General features: G+C 36.5%; 1 protein-coding gene across 1 annotated transcript in view; it reads left to right on the top strand.

Moving 5' to 3' along the window:
• The first annotated feature begins 114 nt into the window (after positions 1-114).
• The window catches only part of mipepa (mitochondrial intermediate peptidase a), a 28,041-nt gene continuing 5,611 nt past the window's right edge, over positions 115-22,544 (top strand). Inside the window, exons 1-18 of the mRNA XM_051863518.1 lie at positions 115-581; positions 674-847; positions 969-1,057; positions 1,584-1,670; positions 2,048-2,111; positions 3,518-3,700; positions 3,861-4,017; positions 4,650-4,703; positions 5,072-5,133; positions 5,298-5,350; positions 6,160-6,313; positions 6,431-6,508; positions 7,688-7,892; positions 7,982-8,091; positions 11,073-11,147; positions 12,098-12,214; positions 16,319-16,440; positions 17,138-17,211. Coding sequence (XP_051719478.1) covers positions 435-581; positions 674-847; positions 969-1,057; positions 1,584-1,670; positions 2,048-2,111; positions 3,518-3,700; positions 3,861-4,017; positions 4,650-4,703; positions 5,072-5,133; positions 5,298-5,350; positions 6,160-6,313; positions 6,431-6,508; positions 7,688-7,892; positions 7,982-8,091; positions 11,073-11,147; positions 12,098-12,214; positions 16,319-16,440; positions 17,138-17,211 — 2,005 coding nt within the window. The 5' untranslated portion in view covers positions 115-434. The remainder of the gene's footprint in view (positions 582-673; positions 848-968; positions 1,058-1,583; positions 1,671-2,047; positions 2,112-3,517; positions 3,701-3,860; positions 4,018-4,649; positions 4,704-5,071; positions 5,134-5,297; positions 5,351-6,159; positions 6,314-6,430; positions 6,509-7,687; positions 7,893-7,981; positions 8,092-11,072; positions 11,148-12,097; positions 12,215-16,318; positions 16,441-17,137; positions 17,212-22,544) is intronic.

The raw sequence follows: 22,544 nt of genomic DNA, 5'->3' as shown, positions 1-22,544 counted from the left end.
TATATATATATATATATATTTTTTTTTTTTTTTTTTTTTTTTTTTCAGAAAATGGTTGAACCTTTATTTTGAAATATCAGAGATGATTCGTCATTTTCACTTGCTGTTTAAACTCACTGTAACATCTTTGGATATCTTGTGAATAATAAGACCACAGCTTTATTCATAATTTTTTTTTTAATTAAGCTGATTTTAACGTTCTTAAATAGTAAAATATGATTTTAGAAATTGTCACGAATTTATTCACGTGTCGAAAGTGCTTCTGTAAAATGTAAGTTTTCACTCACTGTCATTGGAAGGAGCATGTCAATCTACAGCAGTGCTTTTCCGTTTGTTGGAGTTGTTTAATCTAGTTAGTTTAGTTGTCGGTTTTTCTGGCTGTGAAGAGTGACTTGAGTGTAGTTGTAGAGTCGTATGTTTGACTGTCATCAGTAATGTCAGCGTACAGACCGCTGCTGCGTTTGCTCAGGCATGGGACAGCAGCAGCGCGGGTCTGTAGGACAGTCACCACCTGGTCACCTGTAGGAGCTGCTTTCAATGCCAAAGTCCAGAGGAGACTAGACCTATTCCAACAAAATGTGGTACGTACCTGTCTGTATCTATGTCTAATTTTAATTGCTTATTGTTTGACCTTTAATAGAGTAAAAATACAAACTGTGTATGTGTCTGTCAGGGGTTGTTTGGTGTCCCAGAGCTCAGCTCCATTGAGGGTTTTGAGGTGGTCCAGGACAGAGCCCTGCAGGAGACAGAGCAGTTGGTGGAGAAAGCCTGCCGCTGCCCCCCAGGAGTCCAGACTGTGGAGATATTTGATAAACTGTCAGACAGCCTTTGCAGAGTGGCAGACATGGTAAACAAGTTGTTTATATATTACATTACTTTAAATATATTTGTAAAAATAAATAAATATATATATATATATATATATATATTTTTTTTTTTTTAATATATATATATATTTTTTTTTGTAGGCAGACTTTATTAAAGTGGCACATCCCAATCCATCCTACCGGGAGGCTGCAGAGAGGACTTGTATAAACATTGGCACTATGGTGGAGAGGTGGGCCTGTATTTTTATCCACTTCAGATTTATATTTTGAATAAATGCTGTTCTTTTTAACCTTTTATTCATCAGTGAATCCTGAAAAAAGTATCACAGGTTCCAAAAAAATATTAAGCAACACAACTGTTTTCAACATTGATAATAAATCAGCATATTAGAATGATTTCTGAAGGATCATGTGACACTGAAGACTGGAGTAATGATGCTGAAAATTCAGCTTTGCATCACAGAAATAAATTATATTTTAAAGTATATTAAAATAGAAAACCATAATTTTAAATTGTAATAATATTTCGCAATATTATTGTTTTTTTTCTGTATTTATTATGAAATAAATGCAGTCTTAATGAGCATAAGAGACTTCGTTCAAAAACATTAAAAATAATAATGTTTCCAAACTTTTGACTGGTAGTGTGTGTATGTGTGTGTGTGTGTGTGTGTATATATATATATATATATATATATATATAATTTTTTATTTTTTTTTTTCTGAGATATTTATGATTTTTATTTTGTTCTGCAGGCTCAATACCAATGTTGAATTGTGTAAGAGCTTAAAGGACCTGTTGGATAACAAAGAGATCTTTGCCAAACTGGACCCAGAGACAAGGTATAAATCAGATGTTCTGTTTATTTTATGATAAATTAACCATGATAGAGATGCACGTTTTTGCTCCATGGGTAATGATTATGCCATTCCATGCCATCATTTATTTGTTCTAGCATGAATATTAAATCTTTATCTATCCTATAAGAAAATAGGCATAGTGTGCAAGCCTGTACCTTGCTTCATGTTTGATTACTATTCAAGGTTTTTACATAGAATTTAGTGAACAATGCTGGCAAACAAGTTAATGCCCAATTATGTTTAAAGTCAACATGAAATCCCAATCAAATTGATCCTGTTTACTTCATTAATGTAAGTCTGTGGTGTTTTCTTTGTAAAAAGTATTTTGTAATATTTACTATATTGTTTTACTGATGCAGAAGAGTGGCTGAACTGTTCATGTTTGACTTCGAAATAAGTGGAATCCATCTGGATAAAAAAAAGGTTTGAATTTTTTTTGTACTAATTATACTTTTTTGACTCATCTTAGTTAGAGCTGCACAATAAATCATTAAAAGATTGGGATCTCGATTCAAACACCCTGCGATCTTATTCCTAAATGACAATGATTTGGCTATGTCTATTAAACTTTTGACAACAAACTCAGCATTCAAATCTGTGTTCGCGCTGCCGCTGAGCCAAACAGTTTCATTATATCTGTTACAATAATTCAGACATCATAGGAGTACAGGGATAAAAGTTTATATTTCAGATATAAACACTGATGTCTACGGTAGCGATCAAAATAAAGTAAATCACCTTTTGAAAGTAACTTATAGCTTCAAATAAAGATTATCAGTTACATTGTTACACCAGTAGGTGGCGACAAGTGACTGTTAAAATCATTGAATCATTCATTCAAGAGATTCATTCAAAAATGCTGATTCATCCAGTAATGAAACAAGGAGCAAGTCTTTATGAAGTGAGTCATTGAATCATTCATTCAAACCTATTTTTAATAATAATAATAATTCATTCAAATTAATTTCAATATTTCTAAATAGACTGCAGCAATTAACATTTTGTCAGAACCTCTAGTAAATTACATGTTATTTTGTTTAAGAGAATCATGATCTCTATTTAAACAAAAAAAATCCTGATTTTCAGATTATCCAGAATTGTGCAGCTATGTGTTGTAGGTTTGTCAAACGGTCCCCTCTGATAGACACTTCTTTCAAACGTTCTTGTTCGTGTTTGTTTGAGCGCTCTCTGAGCGTCAAAGGTTTCTGTTTACAGTGTGTTTTTACAAGCGCGGAGCCAATCACAATCGTATCTGTTGAGCATGTGAACAAAATGGCCAATCAGAGGTGCTAGTCAGTAAGTTAGTTAGAATCCGCTTAACACAGCTGAAAACGCACTAGGTTTTGTTTTGTTCAATGCAAGCCACATGCTCAAATCCTTTCATTATAATCAACAAAGTGTAAATGCAGTGTAAATAAGAGATTTATTGTACAGTTAAGACTTTTTTTTTATGACTGACTTTTTTTATTATAACGGGAGTTTTCTCAAGAGTGCAAAATTGAGTGAGCTTTTGCTTTAGAGATTGACAGCCTTAGTGATTATTATTTTGCTTTCTGTTCATTACCCATTCTGGATTGACAACCGTATTTAAATGCGCAATTGAATCGGAAACTGCGATGATTGACAGTGATAACCAACGGACGAGACAAAATTTTTTTTAAAGTACTTCAACAGTTCTTGCTCTGGTACCAAAATTGGTACAGAGAACTGCAAATTTTACTGGTATTGGTACCGACTACTGAACTTTTGGCACCGTGACAACTATACTCGACAGTAAAATACATTTGTGTGTAAGACAATCTCACAGATTACCTTTCCATATTTCACAGAGGAAAGAGGCTGTGAACTTGAATGTGAAGCTGTTGGATCTGAGCAATCAGTTTCTCATGAGCTGTCACATGCCCAACAGAATAGAGAAGAGAGTCCTTCCTGAACACATTCACCAGCACTTCAGTAAAGACGGAAAGTACATTCAGATCAGCGGTCTGCATGCGGACGCACCTGATGATCTGGTACATCACTTTCCATAATTAGTACAAACTTTCTGATGTTGTATAAATATTGATTGAAATAGTTACGAACTCTTTTATTATTGTAAATATTCCTTTAGACCCTCAGGTAGCTTTGTTGTAGTGTAACTATTTTTTTTTTGTCTGTGCTCATATTTTTCAGGTCAGGGAAGTTGCATATAAAATTTTCCTCTATCCGAACGCAAATGTGATGCACATACTTGAGGAACTTCTGGCCTGTAGAGATAAACTGGCTCGCTTGGTTGGTTATGAATCTTATGCACACAGAGCATTAAAGGGAACCATGGCCAAAAGCCCAGGTAGAAGACTTTTTTTTTTAATAGTTTCCCATTTTTATATATATATATTTTACATTTAAACTTGTGTAATTTCTGTACCATTAGCTGCACTAAACAGAACAGCAAGAATAATGATAGTTTCTAAACAGCTTATTTTTATTTTTTTTGTGAAGAAATACAATATTTTTTTTATATTATATTATCAAATATTTAAAGGTACTCTAAGTAACTTTTCATTCTCGTAATAAAACGAGAATCAACATTGGCTTGGCTTTTCGGAAACAGCGAGAACATATTCTCTTTTGTCAGAATCAAGCTGTTGTAAAAGTGAAACAGAGATTGCGTTTTTATTACTCAACAGGTAATAATGTATTTTATTGAACAGATAAATTGCCATATGTAGCTCTCTAACAGAGATCCTTTACATCTAAACTGGTTATATCTCTTAACTAGTAGTGAATGTTTTATGAGGCAGTAGGATAACTATATTCATCCACACAGTCACGCAGAGCTGAAGCACAACCAAAACAATGTTCAATTGTTTGCAGTTTTGTTTTTTTTAACTGCTAGAGGGCCAAAAGTTACATACTGTACCTTTAATATTATTTATGTTATAGGAATACAAGTTTATGACAAGGTCTGTTTCTCTACAGAGGCAGTTATGAGCTTCTTACAGCAGATCACAGACAAGCTCTCAGACAGGTTGAGTTTTCTCTCTTCAAAATTTGTCAGTTGCATTAATCATGGATGCATAATAATGAATATATTATGTGCAAAAGTCTGTTTTAAAAAAAAAAAAAAAAAAAAAGATTAAACCTAATTTTTTCTATTACAGTATTGTCATTGTCTTATTCTAGTAAAGATGCCACTAGGTGTCACTGTCAACAACATTATATGTTATTGCAGCTATAATGAAGACACTATGGTGTATTGTATTGGTTGCATGTGTTCCTAAATATACAGATTTTTAACAGAATATGCATATGTATGTATAACATATAATTTTTATAATGTAAAATGTAATGTTTATATATGTTATATAATATTAAAAAAACTGTATTTCTGTAAACTTTAGGACAGGATAAGGATTTTGAAATGATGACGGAAATGAAGACAAAACTCAACCCCAGAAATTCTGTAAGCACTGCTCAATTAACTGATATTTGGATTTTCTTATCGTCTGCTATCATATTGTAAAATTTTAGAAATTTACAATTTTACAAACTTAATAATACCTGCAAGTGAGAAATAGTCCATTGTTCTATAGAAGAATTAAAACAGAATGAAATCTTCCTCGGTAGGAACTAATGCCATGGGACCATCCATACTTCAGTGGTGTGATACGTGCAGAAAGGTAAGAGACCTGAGAAAAGCATGTGACAGAATTTAATTTTCTTACATCTAAGAGGATGTTCCTCCTAAAATAATATGCTACTATATTAAGTACGTAGTATAAAAACCCTGTAGATGATTCTTTCAGCTCTCTCTCCAGTGTTTGGATGCCTTTTCTAAAGCACAATCACCTGTGCTCCTATTTATATTATCCTAAAATTTGTGATTAGTATGTCATCATTTTTGCTACTTAATGTGTCATGGATAAATGTGTGCTATTTCAGTTCACATTGTGATTCTTGAGTTAATTATATTAATTATAGTTTGTGTTTTCTGAATGAGAACATTGTTAAACCATGGTTAAAATTGGAATGTGTGTGAAAACCGGTGAAATGTGTCTTTGTTTTGAGAACTGGATAAATGGTTTGGGAAATTGTCCCAACTAAATCAGTTATAGTGTGTTTGTGGCCTTTTACAACTTCCTCGGAGCAGCATGATCATGGTGACCTTGTTACTCTTAGCAATCAAGGAAAAAACTGTAAAGAAGTTAATGATTTTATTGAGCAAGGACACGTTAAATTGATCAAAAAGAAAAGTAAAGACATTTATAATGTTACAAAATAGTTATATTTAAAAAAGATGTTCTTTTGAACTTTCTATTCATCAAAAGCTCCTGAAAAAATGTATGATGTTTTTGTGTTATATGATTTCCACATTTCTTTTCAGATTCTTGTAATTTCTCTTTTGTAGTCTGTGGTTTTAGTGAGGAAAAAAATTTGAATGGACATTCAGCCTTTAATAACATGGCATATTTATATTTTGTCTCGGCAGATTCAACATCGAGCCAAGCCTGTACAGTCCGTACTTCTCGCTGGGAGCATGTATGGAAGGTCTGAATGGTCTTTTCACACAGCTGTATGGTGTATCACTGCTGGCTGAGCAGCCCAGTGTGGGGGAGGTCTGGAGCGAAGATGTGCGCAAGCTGGTGAGATCATGCTTCTGTGCTTGATTATCTAACCAAAATGGCTTAAATGAAAGCTCATCTTCAGGTCTAGCCAACTTCTTTTCTAATATCACTTGCCATTTTGGATTTTTCCTTCAGGCTGTGGTGCATGAAACAGAGGGACTGCTGGGATATATCTACTGTGACTTTTTCTACAGACCTGAGAAACCTCCCCAGGTAAAGAAGAACTCAGATAAGCCATCTACTCATGTTGTCCTTAGTTTGTCCATCTCAAATTAGTATCTGTTATACAATATTATACAATAATTAGTTCCAGTCCTCTAATTCGATTGGCTGTGTGGTGGTTCATACTGATATTCATTTACATCATTACAGCAGTAGGTGGGAACAAGTAAGTGAGTCACTCACTGCGTTCGAAATCAAATACTTCCATGCTGTATAGTATCAGAAAAACAGTACGCCAAAAGTAGTATGTCCTAATCAAGTGTGCCGCACACGTCCTGAAAAGTGAAGCCAAAACATTTTTGCCCCCTGGTGGCTGGCTGCAGTATAGGTCATAAACCCCGCCCCCTCTATATGTACTCGAATGGGATGCAAGCCAAACTAAAAAATCCAATTACACTTATATTTTTTTCTGAAGATGGATAAAAAATGTATCCCCCTCAGTTGAGGTCATAACATAGCTAGTGACAGCTGTGTTTGCGATTGAGTCTGTGGGAGCTGGAGTATTGGCGGGACGTTGACCTCGGCTCCACCTTAGGATCAATACTGCGCTGGCTCCAAATGGCGTAATCAGCAACGACCATTTCTGGGATATTTTGGCTTCATTTTTCTACAGTGGAAGGAAGTGGAGTCCATCTTTTTTTTTTTTTTACAGTCTGTGGTCCGATTACATAGTATTTGAAAAACAGTAGTACACTACTTCTGACGAGATTCTGAAGTGTGCTTTCATGAGGCCATGGGAGATAATTTGTAAATGACAGTGAAGCGACTGGCAACTTGGGCCACATAAAAATGACAACATAGCAGATGTAGTACGTCCGAATTTCATTAACACTACACACACACTGATATATTGAACATACATTTTTTAAATGGTTGCGATGAACCAAATGTAGTACATACTATACAGTACTGTATGTCATTTCAGATGCAGGATTGAATTATTCAATCAACCAGTTTGTTTAAAAACATTGGTTCATTAAGGAACAAATCTTTATGAGGGAGCTATTGAATTATTCACCCAATCGATTTGTTTAAAAACAAATTAATTTAGGAACAAATCTTTACTGATTTATTCAACAGCAAAATTAAACCAAAGTTAGTTTAGTTTTTTTTTTTTTAATACTCAGCCAATCAGTCTTGATCAGTCCAGCTTGTTTGTGTCCCGATCAGGACTGCCACTTTACCATTCGTGGAGGGAGGCAGTTGGATGATGGCCAGTATCAGCTGCCAATGGTGGTCCTGATGCTAAACCTGCCCCACCCCACGCAGTCCGCTCCTACGTTACTCAGCCCGGGCATGATGGAAAATCTCTTCCATGAGATGGGCCATGCCATGCACTCCATGCTGGGACGTACCCGCTACCAACATGTGACGGGTACAATATGATCAACTAATTTTGTTCACATTTGTGAACATCACTTCCTCAGAGCAGCATGATCATGGTGACCTTGTTTCTCTCTTTAGGAACGCGATGTAGCACTGATTTCGCAGAGGTGCCCTCTATTCTCATGGAATACTTTGCCACAGATTATCGAGTGATCAGTCAGTTCGCTCGCCACTACCAGACTGGACAGGTACACTGCAATGTTCATGTTGGTCATGATCAGTTTGATCATTCTATCAAAAATTATTTTAAAGAGTTCCTATTATGTTTGTGTGATGTTGCTGTTTGAGCATGAAAAATGTCTGCAAAGTTAAAGTTATTCTCTATATTAGTAAGCACTGTTTCTAAACTCCTTGAAATACCTCGATTGTAGTTTTTGGTTTTCTTCTGGGAATGTACACGTCACAATATACCTAATTTAAATCATTTTCTGCCCAAGGCATACGCAAAAAAGGGGACGAGGCCTGGTTGAGTTTAGTTAGGGTATGTCTCAATCAGCTCCCTAATTCAGTAGTCAGGGCACTAACCAGGGAGTCGGCCATTTTAAGGTCTGTCTCAATCGCAAAATCCTTCCAGTGCACTGAAACTTTAGCTCCCTAAAAAGTTCCACAATGCACCGTGAAAACCATGAAGCTCACAAATGTTCCCTAACGGAAGTTCTGAAGTGTGAAACATAAATCTTGTGAGCCAACTCAATTCAGTTCAATTCACATTTATTTGTATAGCGCTTTTCACGATACATATCGTTTCAAAGCAGCTTTACAGAGAATGCATGTCAACATTACAATTTGGAGAATGCAGTTAGCTAATAATGTAATAATTTAGGCGATTAATATACAATCACTGTTTGCAATTTAATTGAAGGTAGAAGCAAAGAGCGTCTGGAAAAATGAATTACATATTAACAATAATTAGGATATATAGAAATTTGCGAATGTGCGTGTTGATCCAGATGTTGCATCTTCTGAAGTCATCGCAGGAGTTGGCGCCGTCTCTTCCAAAGTTTTAGTCATCTGAGGTCTTCTTAAGAGGCTGGATCCAAACTGAAACTGATGTACTCTCTAGTCACCTTGGGACGGGCGTCCCGAGGTAAAACGGAAAAGCAAATGGAGAATAATTAGCATAGCTGCTGTTCATAACATTAAGCAAAGATAGTCATGTGCAATTGATCTGATATGAGATGGATTATGTGAATGCTTGGCTAAAGAGATGTGTCTTTAATCTAGATTTAAACTGGGTGAGCGAGTCTGAGCCCCGAACATTATCAGGAAGGCTATTCCAGAGTTTAGGAGCCAAATGTGAAAACGCTCTCCCTCCTTTAGAGGACTTAGCTATCCTAGGTACAACCAGAAGTCCAGAGTTTTGTGATCTTAAAGAGCGTGAAGGATTGTAGGGCGATAAAAGATCGGTTAAGTACACAGGAGCTAAACCATTTAGAGCCTTATAGGTCATTAGCAGTACTTTATAATCAATACGGAACTTAATAGGTAACCAGTGAAGAGATGATAAAATTGGTGTTATATGATCATATTTTCTTGACCTGGTAAGAACTCTAGCAGCTGCATGTTGTACCAATTGTAGCTTGTTTATTGAGGAAGCAGGGCAACCAGCTAGTAATGCATTACAGTAATCTAGTCTAGACGTCATGAAAGCATGAACTAACTTTTCTGCATCAGAAACAGATAACATATTCCGTATCTTAGCAATGTTTCTGAGGTGGAAGAAGGCTGTTTTTGTAACATATGAAATATGATTTTCAAAGGACAAGTTGCTGTCTAATATAACACCCAGGTCTTTAACTGTCGAGGATGGAGTAACAGTACATCCTTCTAAATGCAAATTGTAGTCTGAGAGATTCTGTGTACAGGTTTTTGGCCCAATAAGTAATACTTCAGTCTTATCTGAATTTAATAGAAGAAACTCAATACACATTATAATACCAATAGATGTTTTAAAAAAAACAACAACCATTAATTATATTTCCGCATAAACATACATCACTAGACTGGTAATGAACATAATCTAGCTAACATTTATAATAAATTTACAGCTGAAATGTTGCAGGGATATGTAACAATCAAAGTATTTATCATAATATACTTTTAAGTAACATAAATAATGTTAGAAAGATATCAGTTCTGCTGTTGTTCATAAATACCAGTAGTGACGTTGTACATCGAGGATGTTGCTGGAAATAAAGCCATCAGTGTTCCAATTTAGTAGTGTGACAGGCTCCTTACCAGTGCCCAAATTAGTGTGCACTACTGATTTACAACCTATGGAGCTAATTGAGACACACCCTTAGTAGTGTGCTGTCGCCTTGTCGAAGAGACAGTGTTTTTTGACCCTGAATCTAACCCTTTTTTTTTTTTTTTTTTTTCAACCTTCCTAAAACAATGAATTTTTAACACTATTCCTTAGCAATATACAACCACAAACTTTTGTTTTTTAACGATTGTTTTCTGAAACATGAATTTTGATGCAGATCAAATGTATATGACACAGTTATAACATCATATTTGAAATGTAAGAGAGGTATAAAAAAGAAATAATTACCACTGTGAAACGTCCTGCACAAGTCGTGCTTGTGAATGTGGTTTGGGTTGATCAGCTCGATCTTCTTGACTGTCGTTATCAGACTCAGGCTCAAAGTGATATTGCAAAACTGACTCCAAAGTTAGCATAGTTTCAGTAGTGTTTACAGCACCTCAGGAAGCCTCTGGAGCGGATACTCTCTGGTTATGTTTAGGGGCATTACATTTCCGACACGCTCTAAGTGGTAGACCAATCACAACGGACTGTGGCCGGCTATCCAATCAGAGTTTTAAAGAAACCGAAACTAAAACAGAGCGTTCAGACAGAGGATGAAAACAGGTGCTGCAACAATGTAAATTATAAGTAAAATAAAGAGTTTTTTTGAACATTAAATGATGTAAACGTGTTCTAGTAGACCCAGTAAACAAAATTAAGAACTTGAAAATGAGCATAATAGGACCCCTTTAAATTCTATGCTGGTCGCTCATTTCCATGCAACTACAATAAATGAGAATTGATGCTTCTTGTTTTAAACAGGATGCAAAAGCACCATAAAAGTAGTAAATACAACTCCCAAGTCTTCTGAAGTCATTTCTAAGTGAACATTTAATAGAAAATGCTATTTTATTCTCACAGCCTTTGCCGCAGAGCATGGTGGCCCGTCTTTGTGAGTCCAAGAAGGTCTGTGGTGCGGCTGATACTCAACTTCAGGTACCAGATGTTCTCATTCGACAACGAGAAAGATTTCCAACATAACCACATTTTTGGACTAAAAAATAAATGAGAAGGAGTTTCATAGGAGAGAGAATTATACTTTTTGCAGTTAATATGCAGGGCCATACCATAAGTATGCAGTGATATGAAACTTTAGCTGATATTGATTATATTCAGGGCTTGACATTAACACCTGCCAACCAGCCAAATGCGGATGGATTTCAACAGTGCAATGTAACAGTCACTCCTACTAGCCACTTTGGTGGGTTGAATTTTATATAATATAGGCTATTTTATATCAAATATATAATATAGGCTATTTTTTTATATGTATTGATACTGAAATAATACTTCCAATACTCATTTTCCACAGAATAGACACATTATACCAGCTGCGCTTTCTCGCTCTCTCATCTCTCCGACAGCTAGTTGACACACGCACCCGCCTCCCCTCACTCACTTGTTTCATTTGCTCCGGATGAATATTGTTGGTGTTACAGGACTTCTGCGTGGGATTGTGTGTATTGGCCATATTTTTACTCATTCCCGCAGATTTTGTGCTCACACCCAAAGTGTTAGTGGCCAGTGAAAATGCTGAGTGGCTAGTAACTTTAAAAACCACTTGTCACAGTGGCTGGTGATCAAAAAATGTTTATTTGTTTTATTCTATTTTATTTTTTAATTATGGCCCATAACTGATGTGATGACCAATATTATTGTTTTAAAAACAGTATTTACATTGAAGCTCCAATGTAGACAGTGAAATCAGGCATAAAGAATTTTATTGAATGAATTTTAAACCATTTAGGTAATAATTTTGTACTTTTAAAACCTAACATTGAAAAACACTTTGTTTTAATTGGAAAAAATACACCCTGATATAATACAATATTTTCATAAATGGTTTGGTATCTGAACTCACAGTTTCTGTAAATGTTTCTCTTTAGGTTTTCTATGCAATCCTGGATCAAGTTTATCATGGAAAACCACAAAACCGATCAACAACAGACATCATGATAGACATGCAGAAGAAGTATTATGGCCTGCCATACGTCACAAACACAGTAAGTGTGCTTCATTTTAATTCAAAAATTAATTATTGGTGCAGTGTGATGTTATAAAATACTTTTTAAATTGTTTTAAATGTTGAAAGATTGTTTTTAAATGTTGAAGCCACCATGTTCTGTTTTTCTGCCAATCCATTCAGTGGAACTGGCAAAAACTCCCTGTATTTTCAAAATCAGGGTAGGTAATCTTCACTTAGACAAAATGCATGGTCTTAAGGATAAGTTTGAATCATTTATTTAATGCACCTTAGAAATCAGTGCTGCACAAAAAGCACATCTCCTCATATGTAGGTGGTCTGTTGCCCTGAAATTAAGTGATCCATTGGCGTTATTGAAGTTAATGAATGTTTGTGAATCGTTCCTTGACTAATCCTTAATAACATCTTATACTCCTGCTTCTGAAGTACAAAAACACACCAACACACCAAGGTAGTTTGGTTTTGGCCCCTTTCCTGCACTGTGGTTTTCTACACAGACACCTCACGGTTAAAGGATTAAAATGCTTTTTCTCTGCTCTCCAGCCCCTGTTCAGGGGCCTTTTTTGCAATAACAAAGCAGAGATATACTTTGAAGAAGCGCTCCCTGGGGGAAATATTTGAAACTCTTCTTTCAGAGTCTTTTTGGAAGGGAAAACATAGTTTGAAATGCTTTTCTCAGCTCTCCGGCAGCTGTAGAGATGGCCGCCTGAGAGCTAGAGTGATCTAAAACACATATTTTATTTCGGAATGGCCTTCATAAACCGTTCATCCTGGCCTGTAATTATGTGGAGCCACTGGGAATCAGGCCTCCCCCCAACTCTAAATATTCCCCTCTCTCTTTAATTGCTTCAGCCATAATGTCTTTACCATCATCTAAATCACCCAGCTTCCCCCTTCTTATCCGTTATTACTGCCTCTCACGGGAACGCAGCTAATAGTATGCGTGTGTCTTTCATTCCTGTAGGATGCATGTTTTACTGACTATTAAAGAACAAATGAAAGCTTTCCTCAGTCCACATATGGCCGTAAAACCCTCGGCATTCAAGACTATTGAAGTATCACAGCTGTTTTGACACATTATATTGTTGCAGTAAAGATATAAAACTAGATTTTTACCTGACAAATTTTTGGCCTGACAAACTTTCCATGACACACATAGGAACATTTTACTGGTCCCTCCTTCAGTGTACACTGCCCTTGAACATTTTGGTGTCAGTAAGATTTTTTTAAATGTTTTTGAAAGAAGTCTCATATATTCACCAAGATGGAACAAAAATACAGTAATATTGTCAAATATTATTACAATTTCAAATAACTGTTGCCTATTTGAATATATTTTAAAATGTAATTTATTCCAAATGTCAAAGCTGAATTTTCAGCATCATTACTCCTGTCTTCAGTGTCACATGATCCTTCAGATATTATTCTAATATGTTGATTTGCTGTTCGAGAAACATTTCTTATTATTATGAATGTTGAAAACAGACGTTGTGCTGCTTAATATTTTTGTGGAAGCAGTGATAAATTTTTTCAACGAGGTGTGCAATTTTGAGGTATCATTTATGTGTTACCACAAATTACACAGGACGACTTAGGCACCAAAGATTCATACTCAAATCACTAACCCTAATATGAGTAATATAGTGATGCTTGACCACTAATAAAGATTGTGGCCGATGATGAAGATGGTTAATGACTCACAGAGAGAGCCATATTTACAGTTGTTTGACTTTTGCTGACGTTGATTCGGTTTACTAGGGCATTAATAGTGTTCTGGAAGATAATGTCAGCTGTTAGAAACATGGACCAGATGGAGGTTCTTATCCTGTTGCTAATATTTGGGAACATTCACACACAGCATTACATTCCTCTAGCCGCTGAGATACATGATGGGATGCAAAGAGCGTACATGTCCAAAAAAATGCATGGTATCACATTGTTAAGAGTTGGTTAGATTTTATTAACTCAAGGCCTTTATGTAAAGTACTGTAAATGGGAAATTCTTATAAATGTAGATTTTGAAGTATCTTGTGGCCAGCAGCCTGACAGGACACATCTGCAGTGAAAATATTTCCATAACCCGATACAGATTTTAGGCGAGTGTTGATAATCAAGTAGCTGTTCTGTTTTGCTAATGTTTAGCTTTCAGATGTTACGTCTATGCAGGAGTGCGTTTGGACTTAGTGAAGTCATTAGAGGCCATATGGGATATGTCTTGCTGATACTCTGGGGCTTAAGTCTGTATTCTACAGCAGTTTCACCTTCCTCAACCATAATGTGTCTCTCATAGTGCTGTTTACACAACCCTGGCTCTCTTCAACAGCCTCACAGAGAAACACTTATACACACACATTCTGCATAAGAACAGACTGTCCAGCATGTCCCTTACTAATCATTATAGCCAGATGTCTTTGTGGAGTCCTTAATATTCTGTAGCGTGTTAGCATTTTATAATGTACCAACTACAAAAGTATATATAGTTATATAACACATGTATCTGTACGATTCCTACGTTCAGGAGGTTGTAACACTGTGACATGAATCATGTATTTAGCGGACAGCAAATAAACCTAATGTTGCCCCGGGCCCTGTGATAGGAGAGGAAGGTCATCTATGATATAAAGCCTACTTTTTGTTTGTTTCTTGGTTGGTTTGTTTTTTGTTTGTCTCTTGGTTTGTTCATTTTTGGTTTATTTTTTTGTTTGTTTCTTGTATTGCTTGTTTGTTGCATTGTTTTGTTTGTTTCTTGGTTTGTTTTTTGTTTGTTTGTTGTATTGTTGTTTTGTTTGTTTCTTGGTTTGTTTTTTGTTTGTTGTGTTGTTGTTTTGTTTCTTGTATTGTTTTGATTGTTTCTTGGTTTGTTTTTTCTTTGTATTGTTTTGTTTGTTTCTTGGTTTGTTTTTTTGTTTCTTGTATTGTTTTGTTTCTTGTGTTGTTGTTGTTGTTGTTGTTTTTGTTTTTTTGTTTCCTGGTTTGGTTTGTATCCTGTTTTGTTTCTTGGTTTGTTTGTTTTTTGTTTTGTTTGTTGCTTGGTTTCTTGTATTGCTTTTTGTTTGTTTTGTTTGTTTCTTGTTTTGGATTTTTTTTTGGGGGGGGGGGGTCTTGGTTTGTTTGTTTTTGTTTGTTGTTTTGTGGTGTTGTTTTTGTATTTGATTTGTGTTATGGTTTTGTTTGTTTCTTTGTTTGCTTTTTTTGTTTTTTGTTTGTTTGTTTCTTGTTTTTTGTATTTTTTCTGGTTTGTTTTGTTTCTTGGTATGGATTTTTTTTGTTTTGTTTGTTTCTTGGTTTTAAAGTTTTGTTTGGTTTTCTTTGTCAGATACAGTAGAGAGTCACAGGATTTTGGGGGTGGGGGCAAATTCAGGTATGCCTGTCCTGCATGAGCACCACGGCTGTCAAGACAACATGTGAGACCCACTGAACAACAGCTGTGACAGAAACTACCAATAAAGCTATTGTAAATTTGAATGTCGGACATTTAAAATTCAGTGGCTACATCACACCTGTAATGACGGCGATGAAGAATTTCTTTCATCGTTCAGTATATCTAATACCAGTTACAAGCCAACCATCCTCCTTGTTGACTTTTTGAACCCAGCTATGTTAGATTAACTAGCTATAAACTGATTTTATCATATACCAACAGGTTTGTTGCCCCTATTTACTGCCATATCAAGCGTAGTGTGCTCGGATCATTTCCTGCAGGGATAATGGTAACTGAGCACGTCTCCATTCCTGAGCAATGCATTTGAACTACTGAGCTCTTTCAACACAAATCTAGCTTGTGTTTTTATGGCAAAATACTTCCCCAGCTTACACCCACCCGAATCATTATCAGTGTCTTTAATTTACCTCAGAGTAAAGTAGCCATGGGAAAGGGCTTCGCACCATTTGTGCTCTGGGAATGAAAATATTTAGTGATGAATATGGTCCTGAAGGCATTGTGTGGCAATACCTTAACTTGACTGTTCCACTTAATTGAGTCACAGTAGCAGCTGGGATATTAAATGTTGTTAGCATCAGCATGTTTCCTGGTTAGAAAATAACTTGGCAAGCGTTTACAGAGATGTAACAGGATTATTCCTACGGCAGCTTGTGATTAGTTCACCTGCACCTGTCTCTGCAGGCCTGGCAGCTGAGGTTCAGTCATCTCGTCGGCTATGGGGCGAAGTACTACTCGTACCTGATGTCACGGGCTGTGGCCTCCATGGTGTGGAAGCAGTGTTTCTATAAAGACCCCCTCAACAGGTTTGTGAAAGATGCATTAGTTAAATCACACTTGAATTGCTACTACAGCTTTTTCTAACCTTAAAGTTTGTACACTCTTAAAAATAATGGTTCCAGAAATAAGGGTTTTCGCAGGGTTTTCGCAGTGATGCCATAGAAGGACCGTTTTTGGTTCCCCAAAGAACCTTTCAGTGAACAGTTCTTAAAAGAACAATGAAGAGAACCTTCTAAAGAACCTTTTTGCACTATTAAGAACATTTTGTGCAATGGAAAGGTTCCAGGGATGTTGAAGATTCTACATAGAACCATATATGCCAATAATATGCAAGCATCAAATTCATTACATTTATCTAATGAATGATTTCTGTATGCCATACCATAAAGATGGCGTGAAACTTTAAATGTGTAAAATTTGTGATTACAATGTGTGATAAATGTGTTAACGTGTAAGAGTGCACTAACATAAAGATGGCCTCAAAGTTAACAGGCACAGACTGAAAACCACAAAACTCCTGTTTTCTTTTCATGGGGTCTTTCAAAATACCAGGATATCTTAACTACTCCACTGTGGTTTTGTTCTTTAGCACTTCCTTTTGTTTGGACAGTTTTGGACATGTCAGGCAGTTAGAGGGGGGGGAACATAAGGGTTTATGGGCTTGGACTGTGGGAATGATGCTGGTAGTGTAAAGTAAACCTCTGTCTGCTCACGTTTCTGCAGGGAAACCGGAGAGCGTTACCGCAGAGAGATGCTGGCTCATGGAGGAGGGAAGGAGCCCATGCTGATGGTGGAAGGTAAGAAAAAAGTCTGCACCTGAGAAAATGAACACAAAGTTAGTTCAGCCACTGCCATTTCTTTGTCCCTTAAAGAGTCAACATCAAAATTGACCTTATTTTCTATATTAGTATGTGTGTCTGGTGTTATTGAATGATTATTCAGTGCATGTAAATTATGAAAAAATCATCCCCTTAATGTCAAAATGTAATGACATAATAATAGCAGATTAGAAGAGAACAGATTAAGTTGAGATGCTATCAAGGTTGAATACTCCACTGTAATAACAGAATAGCAGGATCTCTATTAGATGACAAGTTTCCCAGACCTGGTATTGACCCATATTACCCACAATATCTGTTTGATGCCCCTTATGCCAGAGTCCAAAGCACATTTTGATGGACTTTGATGGTTTTACAGTTACAATTCAGTATGCAAATTTTTCGACTATGTCATTGCTGTGGGGTTTTGAAAGATGAGCATTCTATCAGTGTAAATCAGTGGGAGGTTTTCTGACTTCATACATTTCTTAAAAAGTTTGTTTACGAAAAAAGTAGATAGCACATAGATTCGTGCATTGTCTCTGAAGCATATTTTGATGGACTGTGATGGTTTTAACTCCTGTAGGACTCTTTACTTTTCAGTTGGTTCTTATGAAAAGATTTTTAATAAAGTGAGGATCCAGATTTAGTTTTAGAATTTTTATCAAAGATAAGCTTTAAAAACAAAATCAAAAGTTTTAAACGGTGATCTATCTTTTTTATTGTATGTTAAAATGTTTCATGACTATTATATTATCATTTCATTTGAAGCATGTGGTTTTACTTATTGAAATGTGTTCACATTAGTTATTATTATAGATATTATAGTATATTATTATATATTAAACTAAAACCATATAAAACATTTTTGTTTCCTGAAAAAAACTGTAAAAACTATTTTAAAAAAAGATTTTTATTTTAGCTAGTTGCCACGCAACATTTTTCATTTTAATTAAAAAAAATAATACTTAATTTTTAAATTACATTTTTTGATTAAATTTAATTAACAATACTTGATGTTCTAAAATAACTAAAACTAAAATAAAAATTAATAAATACTATATAGATAAATAAAAAAATAAAAACACAAATTACTAAAACTTTAATTAAAATTAAAATCTAAAATATAGAAATAAAATCTGATTCAAAATATTAATAAAAACTATAATGATATCCCAATGATACTAAAAAAAAAAAAAAAACACTGGTTCACATCATGTTGGAATTACCGTAATTATGAGTTTCCACAGAGTAAAAAAACGTAATTTAATAAATGTTTTAAAATCATTTTCATTTTTTCAATTTTAATTTGAAATGAAATATTTATAAAATTAGCTGTTAGTTCATTGGTATCTACTGAAATTTCTGCATCTGTGCGTTCACTTGCTTATTTTACGATTCCTTCACCACTTGTATTTTTCATTATTAATGGTCCGGTTCAGAGGGTCCTCCTCAGTGCGCCGCCGCCCCCCTCCTCTGTACCGGATCACAGTGGAACAAGAGCCACCCTAGAGAGAGCCTGTAGCCTGGGCCGTTTTATCTGCCAGGCTCCTCGCTCGGAGCTGGCTGGATCCCAGGCCTCTGGTGCTGAAAAGTCCATGCTGGATTAGATGGCATTGCAGAGAGAGGAAAGTGATGGACTGACGGCCATGCTGACTGAAGCCCTGTGTTCTCCAGCCATGGGCGGCACAGAGGCGTCTTTCATGGCCCTCAGCTTTCCCAGGGACCTCTATTTTAGTGCCGAAGGACAGACTGAAAGAACAATAGCACACTCGAGCACCTGGGCTGGGATATGTTTTAGTGCTGTAGCACACAGATGGTGACATGCATGAGTTTTAGACACAGGATCACAGGAAGGTCGGGTTCACCTTACTTTCAGATGCTCCTTGATGGGGTTTCAATTCAAATAGCTTTTGGCCTTTACAACCAAGTACACATTGCTTACATACAGTATCTCACAGAAGTAAGTACACCCCTCACATTTTTATAAATATTTTATTATATCTTTTCATGTGGCAACACTGAAGAAATGACACTTTGCTACAATGTAAAGTAGTGAGTGTACAGCTTGTATAACAGTGTAAATTTGCTGTCCCCTCAAAATAACTCAACACACAGCCAGTAATGTCTAAACTGCTGGCCACAAAAGTGAGTACACCCCTAAGTGAAAATGTCCAAATTGGGCCCAATTAGCCATTTTCTCTCCCCGGTGTCATGTGACTCGTTAGTGTTACAAGGTCTCAGGTGTGAATGGGGAGCAGGTGTGTTAAATTTGGTGTTATCGCTCTCACTCTCTCATACTGGTCACTGGAAGTTGAACATGGCACCTCATGGCAAAGAACTCTCTGAGGATCTGAAAAAAAGAATTGTTGTTCTACATAAAGATGGCATAGACTAGAAGATTGCCAAGACCCTGAAACTGAGCTGCAGCATGATGGCCAAGACCATACAGCGATTTAACAGGACAGGTTCCACTCAGAACAGGCCTCGCCATGGTCGACCAAAGAAGTTGAGTGCACGTGCTCAGAGTCACATCCAGAGGTTGTGTTTGGGAAATAGATGTATGAGTGCTGCCAGCATTGCTGCAGAGGTTGAAGGGGTGGGGGGTCAGCCTGTCAGTGCTCAAACCATACGCCGCACACTGCATCAAATTGGTCTGTATGGCTGTTGTCCCAGAAGGAAGCCTCTTCTTAAGATGATGCACAAGAAAGCCCGCAAACAGTTTACTGAAGACAAGCAGACTAAGGACATGGATTACTGGAACCATGTCCTGTGGTCTGATGAGACCAAGATAAACTTATTTTGTTCAGATGGTGTCAAGCGTGTGTGGCGGCAACCAGGTGAGGAGTACAAAGACAAGTGTGTCTTGCCTACAGTCAAGCATGGTGGTGGGAGTGTCATGGTCTGGGGCTGCATGAGTGCTGCCGGCACTGGGGAGCTACAGTTCATTGAGGGAACCATGAAGGCCAATATGTACTGTGACATACTGAAGCAGAGCATGATCCCTCCCTTCGGAGACTGGGCCGCAGGGCAGTATTCCAAAATGATAACGACCCCAAACACACCTCCAAGACGACCACTGCCTTGCTAAAGAAGCTGAGGATACCTAAACCCTATTGAGCATCTGTGGGGCATCCTCAAACGGAAGGTCTCTAACATCCACCAGCTCCGTGATGTTGTCATGGAGAAGTGAAAGAGGACTCCAGAGGACAACCTGTGAAGCTCTGGTGAACTCCATGCCCAAGAGGGTTAAGGCAGTGCTGGAAAATAATGGTAGCCACACAAAATATTGACACTTTGGGCCCAATTTGGACATTTTCACTTAGGGGTGTACTCACTTTTGTGGCCAACGGTTTTAGACATTAATGGCTGTGTGTTGAGTTATTTTGAGGGGACAGCAAATTTACATTGTTATACAAGCTGTACACTCACTACTTTACATTGTAGCAAAGTGTAATTTCTTCAGTGTTGTCACATGAAAAGATATAATAAAATATTTACAAAAATGTGAGTGGTGTACTCACTCACTGTGAGATACTGTATATATCAATATGCAATCATAAAGAAGGGCAGATCTTATAAATTACTTAAGATAACCCGGATTAGACAGTGAAGGAAATATACTGGTTTACCTAATTCTGTATTAATAAAATGCCACCTGAGAGCCACTTAATCATTGTCATAAGTCAAGACGCTTAATACGCTCATCGTCTTTTCAGTCCACTGCACACAAGAATCAGCCCATTGTCACATGTGCAGCGTAAAGGTGACTGTAAATTGTTAAATGTATGCAAGGAAGACGAGACAAATCACAATTCAGTATGCAAATTTTGTATTGACATCACTGCTGTTGGGTTTTGAAATTAATGGGGTGGAGTTATACATTTCTTAAAGTATGTTTAGAAAAAAACTAAGATGGCGGCACATGTAAAATTGAAATGATCTACAAAAATGTAAGAAAATGAAGTGCATGATGTCATATTGTTCTGACTTAAAGGGATAGTTCACCCAAAAATGAAAATTCTGTCATCATTTACTCACCCTCAAGTTGTTCCAAACCTGTATGAATTTCTTTCTTCTGCTGAACACAAATAAAGATATTTTGAAGAATGTATGTAACCAAACAGTTGATGGGCCCCGTTGACTTCCATAGTATTTTTTTTTTTTTTTTTACATACTATGGAAGTCAGTGGGGCCCATTAACAATATTTTAGATGATCATCAATTTTTGCATCACCTGTGACTGGTCATAATGTTTTGCTCATGGAGCGATTGAGGGTTAGGTGCCTTGCTCAAGGGCACTTCAGTTATTTCCTGCCGGTACTGGAATCGAACCAGCAAATTTTAGGTTACCAGTCAGACCATGGCTAACCATTAGGCCAACCGACTGAGCTATCCAGGTTCTTCACATTACATGACATTACATGTAAACTGTTTGTACAGACTATCAGATGTTCTTGCTTCTATTGAAGCTCAAGGTACACTTTGGATCATCTCAAATCGTGCTGGAGAACATAATCATCAGGTTTTGTTTGTGTAGCTCAAGTGCTGCTGTCATTAAAGCAAAAGAGACACACACCAAATGCTAACCATTCTTTTATTTAAGACATTTGTTTATTTTTCAACTTTAGTCAAGTTTATTTGCTCATGACATAATTTGCAACTGCATTAAATTTGCAAAATGCAATATGAAAGCAAGTAGCATTTGGAACCTCACTGTATATTATAAATAATATTTACGTGAACTATTGATTTGCCAAAGTTTTCATTCAGACAATACGCCATATGATTTATGTGGCATAATCCTTGAAATTTGAGCTTTCTTTTTATTTTTTTGACAAAGCTTTGAGACCTCCAGTTTTAATTACAGAGTCAATGATGAAGTAATTTCAGCCTTCAGGTAGATCATGAGCTTATTGCTTTCAACTCGTGACATGTTTCAAATAGTTACAAACGTCAAAGCCGTGGAGTAACCAGAAAATCTCTTCATCTGCTGGGAAGGGAGGCTGTAATTATCTTCTTAGTCTTTAAACATTGCTCAACCTGAGTCTGAGCAGTATGCATGAAGACCAAGGACTGCTGGAACTCTTTTAGCAACGCATAACGAAGCGAAATTCAACTCAAGAGATTTGGTTGCATAATTAAGACTTCATATAGTATCTTATGTCAAGTCCTCATTTGACCTTTTGATAACCCTGTCCTCTTTCACATGAAACCCAAACCAGCGCTACCTGAGTCATGTTCCACCATGTCTCGCTGTGCCCACGTAACTGCACAACCTCAAGGTGTGGCGTGCGGCACAGGAGCCAAAG

Source organism: Ctenopharyngodon idella, chromosome 15 (genome assembly GCF_019924925.1).
Source record: "Ctenopharyngodon idella isolate HZGC_01 chromosome 15, HZGC01, whole genome shotgun sequence".
Classification (NCBI taxonomy): Eukaryota; Metazoa; Chordata; class Actinopteri; order Cypriniformes; family Xenocyprididae; genus Ctenopharyngodon; species Ctenopharyngodon idella.
This window is presented reverse-complemented; position numbering and strand designations above follow the sequence as displayed.